Below are 19084 nucleotides of genomic sequence, written 5' to 3'. Positions count from 1 at the left end.
GTGGAGCAGATCAAGCAATCCATTCTATGTAATTGTTATGGATTTTGAAATAAGATTTTTCTTTTTTTCTTTCTTTTTTTTTAAGGCAATTGGGGTTAAGTGACTTGCCTAGGATCACACAGCTAGTAAGTGTCAAGTGTTTGGTCTGAGGTTGGATTTGAACTCAGATACTCCTGACTTCAGGGCCGGTGCTCTATCCACTGTGCCACCTAGCTGCCCCTGAAATAAGATTTTTCAATCAGTTATCAGAGTGAGGGAAAATTTGAAGCTGGAAGTGGTAAACAGTTCATGATTTAAAAACATGTTATCTTGGCCAAGAAACATTATAATTTGTGAATGCTATCCAAGGAGCCTGGAAACAATAAGATGCTCCAGTGAACATGGATTCCCTAACAGTATCCATTTCAGATCCACCTCTGTATATGGATATCATCCCCTTTGTAATCTTTGTAAGAACTGGTTTCATTTTATAACAAGTCCTTCTATTTCATTTATTACAAATAGAACACACCAACAATCAGAAGTGAACATTCAAAACCTGACATCTGATATGAGGAAGGGGAAAAAAAAGCATTATAGTAATTTCTTCCCATCAAAAGATGAGGATATTATTTCTACTTCATTCAAACAAACATATAAATAACTAAAGTTTTCTAACCAATACATAGCTTAACCTCAATAAAACCTGGTTGTGATAAGAAGCCACTAGGGTAAGAAGTACAGGGTCCAACAGATACTTGAATGGATATTTATTTAAGTTCTTGCAAGTTGTTTGGTTAATTTTTTAAAAAAAATATTGCATTCAACTACTGAATGTCAGCACTGGAAAAGACATGAGAAATAATTTCATGGATAATAAAACAGGAGAATATTTTTCTTCAGTTCCCAATTCCATTGATAACTGGACAATTTTATTTTGCCACAGGAATGTCTACTTCAGTTTCTATCCTAACTTATCCAAAGCCTTCTGTCTCCTGACTCTAGAAGTAGTATTGCTGGATTTTTCACTTCATGTAGCAGTTTGGTATTCTCTAGGAAAAGGGATGGCATGTTGAAGATAGCCCTGAAATGGCTCCAATTCTGTTCCCTTTTTTACAAAGAGGGCATTTCTTACCTCTTTTGATGTTGAGGGTTTCACTTTCTTAAAAGCTTCTTCAAAGTGCTCCTGTCTAACCTTGACTTCTCCTATGGAGAAAACACACATACACAGCCTACTTCATTATTTGGTCTGCTGACTTAGAATAACAGAATGTTAGAGCTTAGAGTTCATCGAGTCCAATGCCCTAATTTTATAGATAAGGAAACAGGCCTCTGAAGGTGAAGTCATTTTGTTAGACAGGATGGGAATCCAGATTTGCTGAACTGCCACATCACTGCTCTTTCCACTGTGCCATGTGGCCTCTCTTACTGAACATGTTTTAATAATCTAATTCTCAAGGGCAGATTAACTCAAAGACAATATCACAACACCAAACAAAACAGCACAATCATGAGGGCGGAGCCAAGATGGTGGAGGGAAAGCAGTGACTGTCCTGAGCTCTCTCCCAAAGCCCTCCAAATACATAAAAAAATGGGTCTAAACAAATTCTAAAGCAGCAGAACCCACAAAAAGACAGAATGAAACAAATTTCCAGCCATAGACAGCCTGAATGGTTGATCGGAAAGGTATATCGCACCGGGCGGGGAGAGGAGCGCAGCTCGGCGTGGGCGCACAGGCCGCAGCGACCCTGGAGCAGGCCTCAGAGGACTGAATCACGGGCAGCTGTGGTGGTTTCCAGACTTCTCAACCCCTGAATGTCAAAGACAACTTAGAAGGTCAGTGGGAAAAGTCTATGACTGGGGGGAGAGAGGAGCTAGGTCTCAGCTGCAAGTCTGGAGCGTGGCCCGGGGCCACGGCTTTTTCCTGAGCTTCCGGCCCACAGACTGAGGGGTAATCGAGTGGCTGATCAGAGGGGGATTGCAAGGATCTCTTTACCAGTGCTGAGGCAGGAATCTCTTGCTTTGCCCGTGCTTAGATCTGGGTCACAGTTCTGAGGGGTGGTCCTGGGGCGAGGAGGAGCACTGGTGTGGTGGAGCTTGTTGTGGTGGTGAAGAAAAAACACCTCGCCCCTTATCATAGCACCTTGGAAGAACTGAAAATGTACAGGTCCCTAGAAGTACCTCTGAAAACAGCTGTACAAACCCCCGAAGCTTGGGACAGTACACTCTTCACATTGGAAGCAGACTTTTACCTTAACAAAGAGTTTAAAACTCAGGTAACCGGCCGGGATCATGAATAAGCAGTGCAAAAAGAGTCAGACTATATTATCTTACTTTGGTGACAAAGAAGATCAAAACATACAACCAGAAGAAGAAAACAAAGCTCCTACATCCAAAGCCTCCAAGAAAAATATGAATCAGTCCCAGGCCTTGGAAGAGCTCAAAAGGGATTTTGAGAAGCAAGTAAGAGTAGTAGAGGAAAAACTCAGAGTTTTGCAAGAAAATCATGAAAAACAAGTCAACAGCTTGCTAAAGGAGACCCCAAAAAATACTGAAGAAAATAACACCTTAAAAAATAGCCTAACCCAAATGGCAAAAGAGGTCCAAAAAGCCAATGAGGAGAAGAATGCCCTAAAAAGCAAAATTGGCCAAATGGAAAAGGAAGTCCAAAAGCTTACTGAAGAAAATACTTCCTTAAAAATTAGAATAGAGCAATTGGAAGCGAGTGACTTTATGAGAAATAAAGACACTGTAAAACAAATCCAAAAGAATGAAAAATTAGAAAACAATGTGAAATATCTCACTGGAAAAACAACTGACCTGGAAAATAGATCCAGGACAGAGAATTTAAAAATTATTGGACAATCTGAAAGCCATGATCAAAAAAAAAGCCTAGACATCATCTTTCAAGAAATTATCAAGGAAAATTGTCCTGATATTTTAGAACCAGAGGCAAAATAGAAATTGAAAGAATCCACCGATCTCCTCGTGAAAGAGATCCCCAGAGGAAAACTCCTAGGAATACTGTAGCCAAATTCTAGAGTTCCCAGGTCAAGAAGAAAATATTACAAGTAGCCAGAAAGAAACTATTGTGGAAACACAATCAGGATAACACAAAATTTAGCTGCTTCTACATTAAGGGACCGCAGGGCACAGAATATAATATTCCGGAGGGCAAAGGAGATAGGATTACAACAAAGAATCACCTACCCAGTAAAACTGAGTATAATCCTTCAGGGGAAAAAATGGTCATTCAGTGAAATAGAGGACTTTCAAGCATTCTTGATGAAAAGACCAGAGCTGAATAGAAAATCTGATTTTCAAATACAAGACTCGAGTGGAATATGAAGATGTAAACAGGAAAGGAAAATCATAAGAGACTTATTAAGGTTGAACTGTTTACATTCCTGCATGGAATGATGATATTTGTAACTCATGAGACCTTTATCAGTATTAGGGTAGTTGGAGGGGAAAAAATTATATGTATGTATATATAGATATAGATAGATAGAGGGCACAGGGTGAGTTGAAAATGAAGGGGTCATATCTGGAGAATAAAATTAAGGGGTGAGAGAGGAATATACTAGGAGAAGGAGAAAGGGAGAGGTAGAATGGGGTAAATTATCCCACAAAAAAGAAAAAAACAGAAAAAAAGGATCTTACAGTGGAGGGGAAATGGGGGAAGGTGAGAGGGAATGAGTGAATCTTATTCTCATAGGATCTGGCTTAAGGAGGGAATAACATACACATTCAATTGGGTGTGGAAATCAGTCTTACTCTACAGGAAAATAGGGGGGGAAGGGGACAAGAGAGTAGGGGAAGGATAGAGAGGAGGGCAGATTGGGAAAGGGAGTAATCAGAAGCAAATACTTCTGAGGAGGGACAGGATCAAAAGAAAGAATAGAATAAATGGGTGGGCGGGATAGGATTAAGGGAAATAGAGTTAGTTTTTCACAGCATGTCTACTATGGAAGTGTTTTGCATAACTGTACATATATAACCTATATTTAGTTGCTTGCCTTATCAATGAGGGTGGGTGGGGAGGGAGGAAGGGAGAAAATCTGGAACCCAAAGTTTTAAAAACACATGTTTAAAAAAAAATGTTTCCACATGCAACTGGAAAATAAGAAATACAGGAAATGGGGTACAGAAATCCATCCTGCCCTATAGGAAAATTAAAAGGGAAGAGAATAAAAGAAGGGGAGGAGAGATAGAAGGGAAGGCAGACTAGGGGAAGGGGTATTCAGAATGCATGCCATCTTGGGGTTGGGGGAGGGGCGAGATGGGGTGAAAATTTTGAACTCAAAATCTTGTGGAAGTAAATGTTGAAAAAAAAATAAATAAAAATTACCATTAAAAAAACAGCATAATCACCCTAAAAAGGGCATCCTTTCATATATTTTTTATGCATAATGTACCCTTTTTCTTAAAAAGAAAGTAACATTCTATATAGAATAAGACTTTCTACTGGTAGATCTCCTATGACAACTGACATGGAAGCCTGGCCATTAGGCTAAAAGTTTTCAGTTCATGAATGGAGAAGGATCAATTCCATAGTTGGAACAGAGGAAAGTGGAATGAAAATTAAGAGAGCCAGGTACCCTCTGATTAAGTGAAAGACAGCCAAGTCTCTCCTACATATTCTTTCATTTAGACAGATTTACTAAGACTCAACTTCCCTTCACTAATTTATTAGTTTCCTCTAAGTTTCACAAGAGCTATACTGCTTTAGTTCCTCAGTATTCCTTTATCAAAAGTATCTTCTATATGTTAGATTCCCATTCACTAAGAACTTGCAGTGTTCTGTGTCACCAAAACATTCATGCCTTGTTTCATTTTTTCCTGATAATCCTGTTTGTCTCAGTTGCTTTAGCCTTCAGGCTCAGTACAGTAAGCCAGAGAATCAGACACCTGTGACCTCTACATTCCACTATGAGTGTGTACAATGGCAAAATCTGCAACAATCAGTGGAAAAAGGCTTGCAAAAGGATCAATCCCATTTCCTTGCAGATATATAAGCACTCTATTCAAGAAGACTTTCTTCTGCTGTAAGTAGTTTCTATCTTATGAAGCAAATTTCAGTATATGTTAAAACATTTACCATGGCCTCCTCTACATCAGGTATTTTGTTTTATTCTTTTTGGTTTAGACCAGTGACTTCATCCTTATAGAACTCCTGGTGTGGAAACTTTCTCCACTGAAGCAGATTCACTACTGTTTGTAATTTATAGTCTTAGAGGTACCTGAGGAACTGAAAGGCTTAGAGACTTATTCAAGGTCAAGGTATAGCTAGTATATGTCTGAAGTCAGACTTAATCCAGATCTTTCATTCAAAGGACAACCAACCCTCAATATTCACTATCACAGGCCAGCCTGCTTCTCAAGCAAGGTACAGAGAATCAGAAGAGTTTCTAAAGAACTTTAAAGAAACTTAGAGGAAACCAATAAATTAGTGAAGGGAAGTTGAGTCTCACTAAATCTGTCTAAATGAAAGAATATGTAGGAGAGACTTGGCTGTCTTTCACTTAATCAGAGGTTTATATTTGAAGCAGATGATGATAGCAAAATAAAGCAAATATTGTACGCAAACTAACTCAGACCCTGATAGAGAAGGGAAACTTTTAATTCATTTCTAAAAAGAATAAAATGGAAAGTTTCTCTTGAGCAAGATCCTCATCCCAGAAGGTTTTATACTTGTTGTCTGTGAAGAGGCTTTGTGTGACTTTCTCTTAAAGTTTTAGCCTCCCAAGAAAGATGAAAGACAAAATTAGGGGCATTGTGTCAGAAGAAGTTTCCAAATGAGAACACTCATAGGAATGAGTCTCTAAACTGAACTATGTATAGTTAAATAAAAAATAAACCACTAAGCCTAAAATAAAAGTAACAGGATGCAGAAAAGGACATTCATTTATGCCTAAAAGATTTTTATTGAAATAAGATGATCTGGGAAAGTTAAGTTTTACTAAGAATGGTATCAAATTGTTTCTTGGACTATTTAAAAAGTTACTTTAAAGCTAGAAGAATGGGGGCAGCTAGGTGGCACAGTGGATAGAGCACCGGCCCTGAAGTCAGGAGGACCTGAGTTCAAATCCAGCCTCAGACACATAATGCTCACTAGCTGTGTGATTCTGGGCAAGTCACTTAACCCCACTGCCTAACCAAATAAAATAAAATAAAATAAATAAAGCTAGAAGAATATCTTCTACCAAAGTGGATCTCAATCTCTATAAATTGTAGTTATAGGACATTCAGATTGTTTTTCTAAGGGAAATGAGAAGTGAAAATATGATTAGGATTTTCCCCTTCACTGGTTAAGTAAATCCTTAAGAAGACTTAAAAGATTTTTTTAAAAGGTATCATAGATTCAGCATGTAAATATCATGTCCTTTCACACTAAAAGTGAAAGAAGCTGAAAAGGAAGCAGTTTTACTCAACTGGCTGAAGAATGAATGATCAGAAAACTTTGTGGTTCTCTCCAGAACTGGTTTATCAGTCACTGAAATAAGACTGTTTTCTAGATCAGTTTTAAACAATCTTATCAGAAAAACGTTAGTTTTAATGCCATAGTTATAGAGCTAACACAACCAGATTTTCATACCAGGAGAAATTCTTCCTCTGAAGAGATTTCCTAACCATAAAAATTAAGCTGGAATTGAGGAGCCTAACAACATGCTTACCTTTTTTACTGCCACTCTTGTGACTTGCCATTTCCTGTCTCAAAACACAGATGGAAGCTTCTCGTATTAGAAGATAAAGATCAGCACCACTGCAGCACAGAGAAATATGTGCTTAGGTGATTTATTCATCTTATTGCCTGAAATTATCACATACACTGGAAACTGCAAAATGGAGAATATTTCTGACAGACGCAAAAATCACACGTTGATCAAAACCACCTCAACCTAAATAGTCACGGAAGGAACTGACCAAAGAGAACAGAACAAACTGGCTAAGAGTGGAAGGAAGGTGATTTGAGTTTTTTTAAGAATCCTTTTCCATCTCTTCTTAAAGTTAGAAAATGAATGAATCATCCTATTTCATTACAGAACTTATATTACTTATATCTACGTTTGATATTCAAATGCTATTTATATTCTGAAAAGACAAGAACTAAACAACCAACTTTTAAGTTCTTAACTGCCATATTTTCATCCATAAAATCCATGACTGGCATACCTACCAAATGTGGAAAATGACAGACACACATCAAATGTTTCAAGTGGAGAGAATATAAATACTGAGAAACCTCTGATGTGCTCTGTTCAGGCAAAGGGAATCTCAAATTTACAAGCTCAGGACTTTGCCCATTTTATTAATTTTAAAAAACGTTCTGGTACAAGATTAACTTGTTATACTCAATTAAAGTGTTCTACTACTGGCCAAAAGAAACAGCAAACGCTGTTTTGCCTGTATTACAGGTTTTAAAAAATTTGTAATACTTAAGAAGAAATGATTGCTTTGACAAAGAGCTTAGTTACTAAAAGACCCCAGTTCTTCTTTGTCAGGCAATGATCTCTAGATGAAAAAGAACTTCATTTTAGCCACAAAACTTATTTACTATATAAGGTTGAAGGCCTACTGATTAAATACACAAAGCTAAAAAAACCTCAAAAATTACTTAAGAAATATTAACTTGGGGGAGTGCAATTAAGGAATTTTATGCTAATAATATACTGGTTTTTTTAATCCCTCCCACCAACTTTTCTGCATATGGCAGTCGTTATTATCTGTCATCAGCTACTTATTAGAAAAGAAACAGGATTTTATTATGGTACCAAAATCCCACTCAGATTTGCCAAGTGCAGTCAAGTAGGGGAAAGGATATAAGTGCTTAGAAAGATGAGTGAAGCTCATCCCCAATACTGTTCTGTCTGTGGAGCACTCATTTCCCCATTTCATTTTCATATGCAAAAGAGATATTTACATTGCTTATAAAATTTCCAAATCCATGAGAAATAAAGCCATTAACTAATCTAGGGCTAAGAATTCATCACACCAACTCTGCTTTTTCACTGGAGATACTTTGAGATATAAACTTCTGAGCAATGTTCCTAAATCATAAAGAACAGCTGTAAATTTCAGTGTTGACTGAATTAACATGTCATGTTTTGCTCCTGCATCTAGAAATAATTAACATAAATATATTTTAAAAGCAAAGAGTTGAAATCTAGAAATAATTAACATAAATATATTTTAAAAGCAAAGAGTAGAATATTAGCTTACATAACATTTTCTAATCACAACATAATTTCTGGTATTTTTACTGCATGTTAAGGAGTATAATATTTGATAAAAAAAATTTATCAGTATTCTGTTAAGTAGAACTATGAAGACAAAATAACTATTACAAAATACATTGGCAACAGTGTTAAAAGTCAAACATTTTAATAGGTGTAAGAAGTATGGAAATCTGAGTAAATTCTGTAAATCTTATCCTTGATGTGTTATAGTCCTAATTTATTCACACTTCATTTCTTATATCATAAATTAAAGCCAAAAAGCTAATAATAAAAACAGAAAAGCCTATTTGGTGAATAATTCATCCAACAGTAGGCCAGTAAGCTGCTGTCCGTGAAAAATTTCAGTATTCCTATTTACTTGAACAATTTGGCAGTCATCTATATCATCTTTCATACATTAGTAGAAAGGATAAACAGGACAGACAGAACTCGTGTACAGTGGAAACGAAGAGAAGGTAGTTTAGGAATTAAAGGTCAGAAGATGAAATTTCACATTCACAGTAATACACATTTCAATATCTCACCAAGAACATTCCTTTTTTTAAACTGGAGGAAAACGATAAACACTTACGAGAAGTAGTCACATCGAGGGTCGTGAGCAATAGCCTCTAGGCTGACAGAAACATCCAGGGGAGGTGTCTTTCCATTCTAAATGGAAGAGAGAGAAATGGACACTTTTCAGTGGGGTTTTGAAGGAATGCCCTTTTGACAGTAGGCATTTATTATATAATGGTAACCCACAACGGATGGTACCAAAATATTTTAAATATTCCATTTCAAAAGACACAAGGTTCAGAAATGGGTGATGAGCTCTATACGATCTAAAGGAAAATAATCCACACCCATGAATATTAAAGAATTTTGATGTTATTCAAGGAAAAAAAAACAATTCTAACCACAAGTGAAAACAGGTATGCATTTTCTCTATATGGATAACTTTGGTATTACTAACATGCCATAATGACAGAATGCTAGACTAGGATTTAGGAAAACTTGGGTTTATGCCCCATCTCTATCACTTATACTAGCTATATGAGCAGGAGAAGGCATTTAATTTCCCTTGGAGTGTTTCTCAAATCTATAAAATCTCTACCTTCTGTATATAATTCATAGGGTTGTTGTGAAGACCAAATAATAAATGTAAAAACACTCTGAAAACCTTAAAGTGATAGATATGTTAATGTAAATTCTCATTTAATTTTACAAGCTGAAGAGGCATCAACAGGAAACTTAGTGGGCGCCCATCTATTAGGAAATGGATAAACAAAGTACCGATTATGTGCCACACACTGTGCTAAGTGCTGGGGACAAGCAAAAGATAGTCCCTGCCCTTGAGAAGCTCACAATTTAAAATTCAAAGATTTTTTTTTTGTCCCCAAAAGAACAAGTCACTTAAATAGTTAATGTTGGGAGGACTACAGGAAAACAGGCAAACTAATACATAGTTAAGTGAAGCTGTGAATTGGTCTAACCATTCTGGAACCAATTTGGAATTATGCTAAAACAAAAATGACTACATGTTCACATCCTTAGACACAAAAATCCCACTACTATATATACACCTCAATGAGCTCAAAGCCAGAAAGAAAGGTCCCAGAATACCAAAATATTGATAGCAGCACTTTTTTGTGGTATCAAAGAATTGGAAATAACTTACGTGCTCCTAGACTGGGAAATGGCTAACATGATATATGACTGTAATAGAGTATTATTTTGCTAAAATAAATGACAAGAAAACAAACAATCCCAAGATGATGTAAGTGAACTGATAGAGAGTAAGTAGGCATAACTAGGAAAACAATATACTGAATATTGTACTGAATATGGTGTAACTGTAATAAGCAAGCCTGGCTCCAGAGAAAATTAAAGAATATGTCCTCATCCTTCATTGTCCAGGAGTGGACATAGGCTGTCAGATGTGGTCAATGTATTGGATGGTTTTGTCAAACTACTTTTTATGTCCTCTTTCTTTTTAAATCTTCATTACAATGGAAAACTTGGTGGGAGAGGAAAGATGGGAAAGGACAGATTCAGAAAGGAATATGATGCTTTACTTTTTTGATATTTTTTAAAATAAAATTTTATTGAGATCATGTTTTTATATCACCTATATTTCCCACTGCAACTCACCTCTAACCCATCCAGAGAATGGTCCCCTATAACAAAGTATTATGAAAAAAAAAACAATCCAATAAGCCATCAAAAAATTCTGATATTATATTGTTCTTTCCATTTATGCTGCTGCAGTTATTACACACATTTTCTTCCTGGCTCTGATTACTTTGCTCTGCAACAGTTAATATAAATCTTTTCCTGCTTCTTCGTATCCATATGCAGTATTTTATAATAAATTACGTTCCTTTACATTCATGTACCACTACTGGTTTGATCATTCTGCAATGAATGGATCTCTTAATTTGCTTTCAGTTCCTTGCTATTATAAATATTTTGGTACATATGAGTCCATTCATTTTATCACTGACTTTGGGATGTGAAAGGCATCAATTAAAAAAAAAATGCTACTACACAGAAAAATGTTACAAAACCAGAATTTTAGTCCTGATATTGAAAGGTAGCATTAAATAACAGCATATAAAATTCAATTCAGTGGTTTAAAACTCCAGACATTTATGAGGAGCCTAATTCTGCTACCCTTTTGGTAAACAAAATTGCCACTAATTTCTGTTACGTTCAGACACAGTAAGGTAATATGCCTAATATTATATTTAGACTTCTCAAGGTAAACACTATCTAATGAAGTTCTTCTAGGTAACGTTATTTATCAAACGTTAAAATCTAAACAATAAGCTAGCTAATTCATCCTAATTTTGATTAGTTGATTTTGAGCCTGGGAAAATGGAAATTCAAACTTTCTCAATTCTGAAAAATACTTCAAGCTCCAAGCTAGGCAGTTATAGAAAGAAAAAGCCTGGATATTGCTTTCTGCTACTTTTTTTTTTAAAATTACATACAATACTGCCTAAATTATGATGGTCTACCCGGAACAGAGGCTTTTTACAAATGGTAAACATGATTCTCTTTACTCACCTTTGTGATAGTTTTCAAGATGGCAAAACGATCGGCAGGGGATGGCAAACCCACAAAAAGGGTTTTATCCAGCCGGCCAGGACGAAGGATGGCCCGGTCAATAGAATCTAGTAAGAAAACGTAAGTACTACTGAAAACAATTTCCATGAAAGGCAGAAGAACTACTTTGTCTCATTTTTTGATTTTTGATTTCATAGAAATATCTGCCAAACACGAGGCTTCTTATTCACTGTAAGTGGCTGTGGCTATTAATTTCTTATGCTTTTTAAACCACAGTATGGAAATAAAATTCACAAAAAAATTCATTTCTCTCTCATACATGTGGGAATTTGTTAGCCACGAAGGATAGGAATGAGTGGCAGATAAGAAGTTTACAATTGAAAGACTGCTTTCTAAGCAATAAACACCACTCTATAGCTCAAAATGAGTTCCTAATTTAGACATAAAGGGTAACAAAGGATAAAGGAAGAAATTACCTATTAGATAGATTTATGGATAAGGGCAGAGTTCATGACTAAAATAAGCGAGACAGTTTTACAGGAGGTAAAGGGGGTAATTCTGATTACATAAAATTAAAGTTTTTACACAATCCAAATCAGTTCAGCCAAAATTAGAAGAGAAGCAAGAAACCAGGGAAAAAAATCTTCGCAACAAGTTTCTCTGATTAAGGTCTCATTTTAAAAATATACGGGAACTGAGTTTAATTTAAAATAAGAGTCATTCTCCATATGATAACTAGTCAAAGGATATGATTGTTAACTGGTCCAGTTATTCAGGAAAGCAATTTGTAACTACGCCAAAAAGCCATTAAATGTGCATACTCTTTGCCCAGTGATTCGGCTGCTAAGTCTATACTCCAAAGACATCAAAGAAAGAGAAAAAGGACCCATATGTAGAAAAATGGGCAGCTAAGTGGCACAGTGGATAGAGTTGCTAGGTATGGAATCAGGAAGACCTAGTTCAAATGGGGCCTCAGACACTTACTAGATGTGTGACCCCAAGTCACTTAACCCTATTTGTCTCAATTTTCTCCTGTGTAAAACAAACTAGAGAAGGAAATGGCAAATCACTCCAGCATCTTTGCCGAGAAAACCCCAAATAGAGTTACAAAGAGTCAGACACAACTGAAATGAATGAACAGCAACAGTTAATTAAAAAAAGAATCATTAACATATATGGTTTCCTAAGTCAATCTATAAAGTGGTGGCACACCATGTACTGTACTTGTTATGCCTACCTTACAGAGTTGTAAAAATCAGATGAAATTAAGTATATGAAAAAGTTTTAACAGGAGATAGTGGGAAATGTGTCTTATGTAAGAAACAAAAGGTATTAATAGAACCTTCTTTAAAAATTGCTTTAACGTTTAAAGCTATTATTTGCCATTTGAAAGGAGAGGAAGAGAAAGGAAGAGATAAACAGAAGAAGGAGAGGACGAAAAGTTTAGGTGGCGAGTTTAATCCTTTGCTTCACTTAGTAACAATGAACTTCAGCACATTATTAATCAAATTATTTATTTACTTATTAAATACCCTAAGTGTAAAGAGATACAAAATTTGAATAAGACAAGGTCTCTGTCCCCAGGGAATTTACTGTCTACTGGGGATAGGACAAATACATAAAGAATATTAAAAGCATTTAAAAATATAAAAATATGCTATAGGATCATAGCTTTAATGTTCAAAGGGCCCTTGGAGGTCATCTCATCTAATCCTTTAATTTTACAATATGAGGAAATTAAGGTCCAGAATACTCACTTGGTCAGATGACTACTAAGTTCTAACACAGGTTCACTGACTTAAAATCAATTCCTAATAGGCAGTATCCACTGCACTATACATACTGTCTCAGAGGAAGTACAAGTATAGTCTTACGTGAGGTTTGAGGGAGGAGACTATCACTGCTGATACAGGAGGGATGGGTGAAGATTGGGGCAGGCTTCCTAGAAGAGGTTTGTACTGGGGTTTAAAGGATGGATAAATATTTTAAAAGTTAGTAGCGATGACGGTGGGGATTGTGTGAAGGATGGCATTCAAGGTACAGGGACTACTGTGGGCAGAGGTATGGAAACAGTAAAACATAAAGCATGTACAAGGAGTAAGTTGAGTTTGGCAAGAGTACAGAGCACATACATGGGAGAAGTAGGATTTTTAGGACAAGAAAGTAGGATTGTTTAAGATTGTGGAGGGCCCTAAATGGTAGGCAAAGGAGTCTGAATTTTATTCCAGTAATAGGGTTTGGATTATCTATATTTAACAAAGGAAGAACAATTATCCCAGTACCTTGAATATAGTAGGATATTAATAAAAGTTTGTTGACCCAAATAAAAAGAAAATTATGGCTGCAGCCTGACTACTACATTCTATTTATTTCTCTATGCTTCAACATCCTCATCTATACAATGAGTAGTATGGAAAGGATTATTTCAGATCTAAATCTACAACTGTATAATTTTTTGGAGGCAGTAAAAGGGAGCAGAAGTGAGCTCTAACTGATTTATGCAAGTGGGAACACAGAAAAGATGGATGGTAAAGATATAGAAGACATGATCCACAGGACCTAGTAAATGAAACGAAGAGCCAAAGATAATACCAACATTTCAAACATGGAGGAATGAGTGGTTGATGATACCACTGACGAGATACTGAGAGTCAAAAAAAAATTAACTGTTTTGTGTTTAGCAATGATAACTTTCATTCAGATTCAACACTGTAAGTTTTTAATGTTTCTTCTGGGGTTATACTCTAAATGTGACAATTCACTAGAAATGATATTAACTGTTGGTTGGCTATTGGTTAAAATATTGGCCAACCATGTCCCCCCATCTGACTTGTATGACAGTGATAAGCAGCCTATATTTATTAATGTTTTGTTTGGCTTTTGTCTCCCCATGTGCTCCTAGAAAAGGAGTAGCTCAGAATATTTTCCATAACACGGTTCCCACTGACTGACTCACTGTTTTCCATTACAGTCAATCTGTATTCCCTTGGTAAAAATATGCCCTAGGTACTTAACAACATGGTCATACACAAAAAAAACACCAGAGATATATACATGGCAACCATTCTGGTAGAGCAAATGATCAGCAGGGTACACAAATGTAAAGAACAAGCCAGGGCCACATATACTGTAGCCAGGTTGTCAGTGAATACCCATCCAACTGCCTCCTACTCTTATCTGAAACTGACAGAAAATCTTTCTGTGTACTAGAGAATTTTAATGGCTACTTCCTAGCAGTTGGAGCAATCTGAAACAATCTCCTACACATAATCCCATGTGAACTTTCCTACCCTCATACCTATTTTTTTCCTTTTCTTTTTAGTATTCTAAACTTGATGAGAACCAGCAAACACAAGCATTTTCACATAAAAGAACAGAACAAAAAGTATGGCACATAAAACTGAATCTCTACCACATACAAGTTGTCCTTTTTTTTCCTTTAAGGTATACAATAAATTCAGTGCTTTACAATTAGGTCCCAGTTAATGGAAATTGCCTTAATAAGAAGTTACCCTCTTGTAACAGTCTGGAGGCTGTTGTTCACTGGTGATTGGAACTATTATTTTTGATACCCAAAATTTCAGGAGAATTCCCCCATTAGACAACCTGAAGGTCTTGACCACTAGCTTGAAGAGTACTGGCCAAAGGTAATCCAGTTCAAACACAACTATCTGTGTGACTCTTGACAAATCACTTGCATCAATTTTCCTCCCTCTGTAACTTGAAAGACAATGGTTTGTCATGAATTCACTTTACAAGAGTACTGAGAATTATTAAGTGTGGGTAGTATTTTATGAGATGTGTAGTATTTTAAGTTGAACTTTATAAAGATAGATTATAGCAGCAAAAAAAAAAAGATGTTAAATACTTCATCTTGATCAGCTTTTAAGGCAAAAAATTATCTTCATTACAGTTATATGAATGATTGAACATCTCACTCTGGCACTGCTCAGCAAATCTAACGTAATTCCTAAAAGAACTATTCACGAGAGAACATTTCCAACGTTTGACCTGTTCTTGGCCAATAAAAGGCATGTTTTATGGAGTGTTACGGATTCAGAGCTCCATTACAGAAAGAGTGAAGCTGGATAAAGGGCGAAACTCCACTCCTACACCTGTTGTGCCTGCCAAGTAACTTTTCTGAAGTACATATGTATATAGCCATCATAAATTATTGTCTACTAGGTTAATTCAATTTGCTATGATCTTCCTTGAGAATTCAAGGTATTGGGGTGGGGGTGGGGGGAGGTGGGAAATGCAGGGGGAGGGCAAAGGGCCATTTGTCCAAATCAAAGGACAAAGCAAGAGGCAGAAGTATGATTTATTTGACAGAACACGATAAAGGAAGTCAGGCAGGCAGTCTGATTCTTTTTTTTTTTAGTCCAATACTTGGTTTATGATGACAGTTTTAAAAATCACACACACCTCAGTTTCTTTAGCAAAATGAAGATATTACTATGCATCTATAATTTACTTCACCAAAGTAATACATGGGCTAATTTAAATATTTGAAAAAGGCTTTGAGAAAAATTAATTATAAAAGCATGTCTTGTCAAGTTTTGTTCAGTATTTTCTATAAAGGTTTTTCTTCTTTGAAGCCAACAAAAGTTTGAGGATTAAATAAAAGAGGAGAATGGAAAAAGAAGCTAAACATAAGTACAAAACGTTTTGGTGCAGGGGTCCAGTGATAACCTTCTTGTCTAGATCAGACTACAGTTGGGCTCTGCTCACTTCTGGGTTGTTTAGCCTCATCATCGCAGGTTGAGGTCCTGTTGCTTTCACAGCCAGGGCTCAGGGCCTCTAACTTTTCAGTACTTCCATTGTTAGTATGATCTAGATAGAGTACCGGTCACTGCTCTTCTGGTCTTTGCTCTTGTCCTTACCCAGGTGGGGTGCCGGCTCCTTTCTAACTGCAATCATTCCTCTCTGCCCTGGAACTGCAGCCCACAACTGGGTAATGGCTGCCAAACGGTGCCTGATCCTGCACCCAGGGCCAGCACAGGCATTCCCTGGAATCTCTTTCTGATTAGGTGTTCCTAACACAGTTTACGGTCCCTGAGAACTACCAGTACTTCTGCTGCCACTGCCTCCACAGATCTCTCTTTCTGTCCTCCTAAGTTTTCATGGGTTGGAAAAATGACTCACTGTGACTTTTTGTTGGGTTATCCTACTCTCTATATGTGCTTTTTAAAGTTGTTTTGTTCTCAGCAATGCAATGATCTAAGACAATTCCAAAAGACTAGAGATGGAAAATGCTATCTATATTAAGATAAAGAACTACGGAGTCTGGATGCAGATTGAAACTATACTATTTTCTCTCTCTCTCTCTCTCTCTTTCTCCCTTTCTTGTGGTTTTTCCCTTTGGTTCTGATTCTTCTTTACAACATGACTAATGTGGAAATATGTTTAATATGATTGTACAGGTATAGCCTACATCAGATTACATGTCATCTTGGGGAGAGGAGAAGGGGAAGAGAGAAAAATTTAGAACTCAAAATCTTAAAAAAGTGAATGTTGAAAACTAAAAATAAACACATAAAAATTAAAGCTGTTTTGACAGGTGGGTTGGGAGAATTCAGAAAAAATTCTAGCTTCTCTATGCCATTTTGGCTCCACCCCCTCAATAATCTCTTATTACCAAATCATGATCTTCTTTCTCCTTTCTGATTTCTCTGCTGCATCTGACACCATTGCCCATTTTCTCCTCCTGAATAATGTCTTCTTTCTTTATGTAATCATTCTCTCCTGGTTCTCCTATCTTACTGTTTCTCTTCAGAGTTCTTTACTGATTCATCACCCAAAGCTCTGTCTAGGCACCCTTCTGTCTCTCCCCATTCTTGCTACTGCTCACTTCATCAGCTCCTGAGAATTTAATCATCATCTTTATGTAGTTGACTCACAACTTTAAGGGTCCAGCTCAAATCTCTCCCTTGAGCTTCAATTCTATGTCAGAATTGCCTATTGGGCATTTCAAAATGGATGTCCCAGACACATCTCAAAATCCACATGTCTAAAGCATAATGCACTATTTCTCACCCTCCCCCAAATCAACCTATCTTCCAAATTTACCTATTTCTGTATAAAGTACCACCACCATTCTTTTAGTATTCTTTGTTTGCAACCTCAGCATTATCCTCATTCTCCCTAACCCCATATCAGTTGCCAAATCTTGCAGTTTCTAATGCCCATAACATCTCTTGCATCTGACCCCTTCCCTCTACAACAAAAATACCTCTGCCTTAGTTCAGGCCCTCCCAACCTTTCACTAGACTATTGCAATGGCCTCCTAATTGGTATTCCTGCTTCAGGAATCTCCCCACTATAGTCCATCCTCTAAAACAGCTGTGCAGTGATTTTCCTTATCTGACCTAGTCGCTCCTCTAAACTCTTAAGAGTAAACTCCAGGAGCTCCCTATTGTTTTTAGGATAAAATATAAACTCTGCTATTTAGCTTTTTAAAAAAGTCCAGTCTCACTATACATTACTTCCCTTCCTGTGATCCAACCGAAATGGCCTGTCTGTCCTTTACACTCCCATCTCCATGTTTCTGTACCAGCTGTCCCCCATGCATGGAATTCATTTCCTTCTCACTTCCACATCCACTTCAAGACAGCTTGAGCACCACCTTCTACATAAGACTCTTCTGATCCTCCCTTAAATGCTGACCCCTTCCTTCCAGTTTTTCTGTAAACATTCTCCTATACTAATCCTGAACGTATTCATACATGTACTTACCTGCGGGTTAGAATGTAAGTTCCCAGAGAGGAGGGATTGTTTCCATGCTCTATTTTGGTATCCTTAGCACCTAGCATAGTGCCTGACACACACTATGTGCTTAATAAATGCTTACTGAGTCATACGTAAGGGGAAAAAGCACAAAATGAAATGCACAAGGGTGACAAACTCCAGAGCACTACAAGGTGCTTCTTAGTTGTTCTCACTGGTTAAACTTAACAGGGCTTACCTTTGCTCAATTCTGAAATTCTCAACAAAAAAATCAACATGTAGTTACCATAAATGTTGCAGTGCATAGTAGATACAGAATGATGGTAGACAGAAGTAAGTGGATGGCACATTTGAAAAGGGTTCAGTCCACGTAGATTTTTTAAAAGCTACATTTCTGTTCTCTTAAAGCACTACATTCTGCTGCCCCTCCACCTGCCCAGCTCTGGCAACGACTATTTCTTAAACTTGGAATGGCTATGCTTAGCTTAAGTAGGACAAATATGAATAAGAATATACTCAAAAGTAGTCATGTCCTAGGATACAATCTTGCTACCACTGATCAAAGTAGGAAGTTTTTCAGATTTATATGTTTCTATACTCTTAAGGAAAAAACATAAGACATTCTGCTCTTAGAATCCTTCTCTGGAAACATGATACTGGATCAAGGTATATAACAATAGTACCAACTTGCAGTAAGACTGATGAGTAGACAGAAAAAAATATCATACTCTTGAATGAGTTATTTCTTTTTCCTGCAGTACCTTGAAGTTCAAGGTCTTATTTTCAAATTCCTAGAAGGCAGGAACTGTCGTCCCCGTCCTCCCCCACCCCGTATCATTTAGCAGGTACTCAATAAGTAGTTGAAGAGATGAATTGAACATCTGCTACCCAAACTTATCTGTGTTTACCATAAATTAAGCAAATCACACTAATTCTACGTCCTGAAAGCTCTTTTATCTCATTTTAGAACCCAATTTCTCACCTGGCCTGTTGGTGGCTGCCAGGATGTAAACCTGCTGCCGGGATTCTACACCATCCATCTCTGTAAGAAGTTGACTCACCACCCGGTCACTGACAGCAGACTGAAAAAG

The 19084-nt window shown here is 36.9% G+C and overlaps 1 protein-coding gene across 1 annotated transcript in view; it reads right to left on the bottom strand.

The window, feature by feature from the left end:
• LOC114049812 (nuclear valosin-containing protein-like) overlaps positions 1-19084 on the bottom strand; it is a 93183-nt gene that overhangs the window by 7342 nt on the left and 66757 nt on the right. Inside the window, exons 18-22 of the mRNA XM_027871225.1 lie at positions 18976-19075; positions 11268-11374; positions 8791-8867; positions 6657-6745; positions 1115-1185 (exon numbers count right to left, since the gene is read on the bottom strand). Coding sequence (XP_027727026.1) covers positions 1115-1185; positions 6657-6745; positions 8791-8867; positions 11268-11374; positions 18976-19075 — 444 coding nt within the window. The remainder of the gene's footprint in view (positions 1-1114; positions 1186-6656; positions 6746-8790; positions 8868-11267; positions 11375-18975; positions 19076-19084) is intronic.

Source organism: Vombatus ursinus, unplaced genomic scaffold (assembly GCF_900497805.2).
Source record: "Vombatus ursinus unplaced genomic scaffold, bare-nosed wombat genome assembly UNPS02014798.1, whole genome shotgun sequence".
Classification (NCBI taxonomy): Eukaryota; Metazoa; Chordata; class Mammalia; order Diprotodontia; family Vombatidae; genus Vombatus; species Vombatus ursinus.
This window is presented reverse-complemented; position numbering and strand designations above follow the sequence as displayed.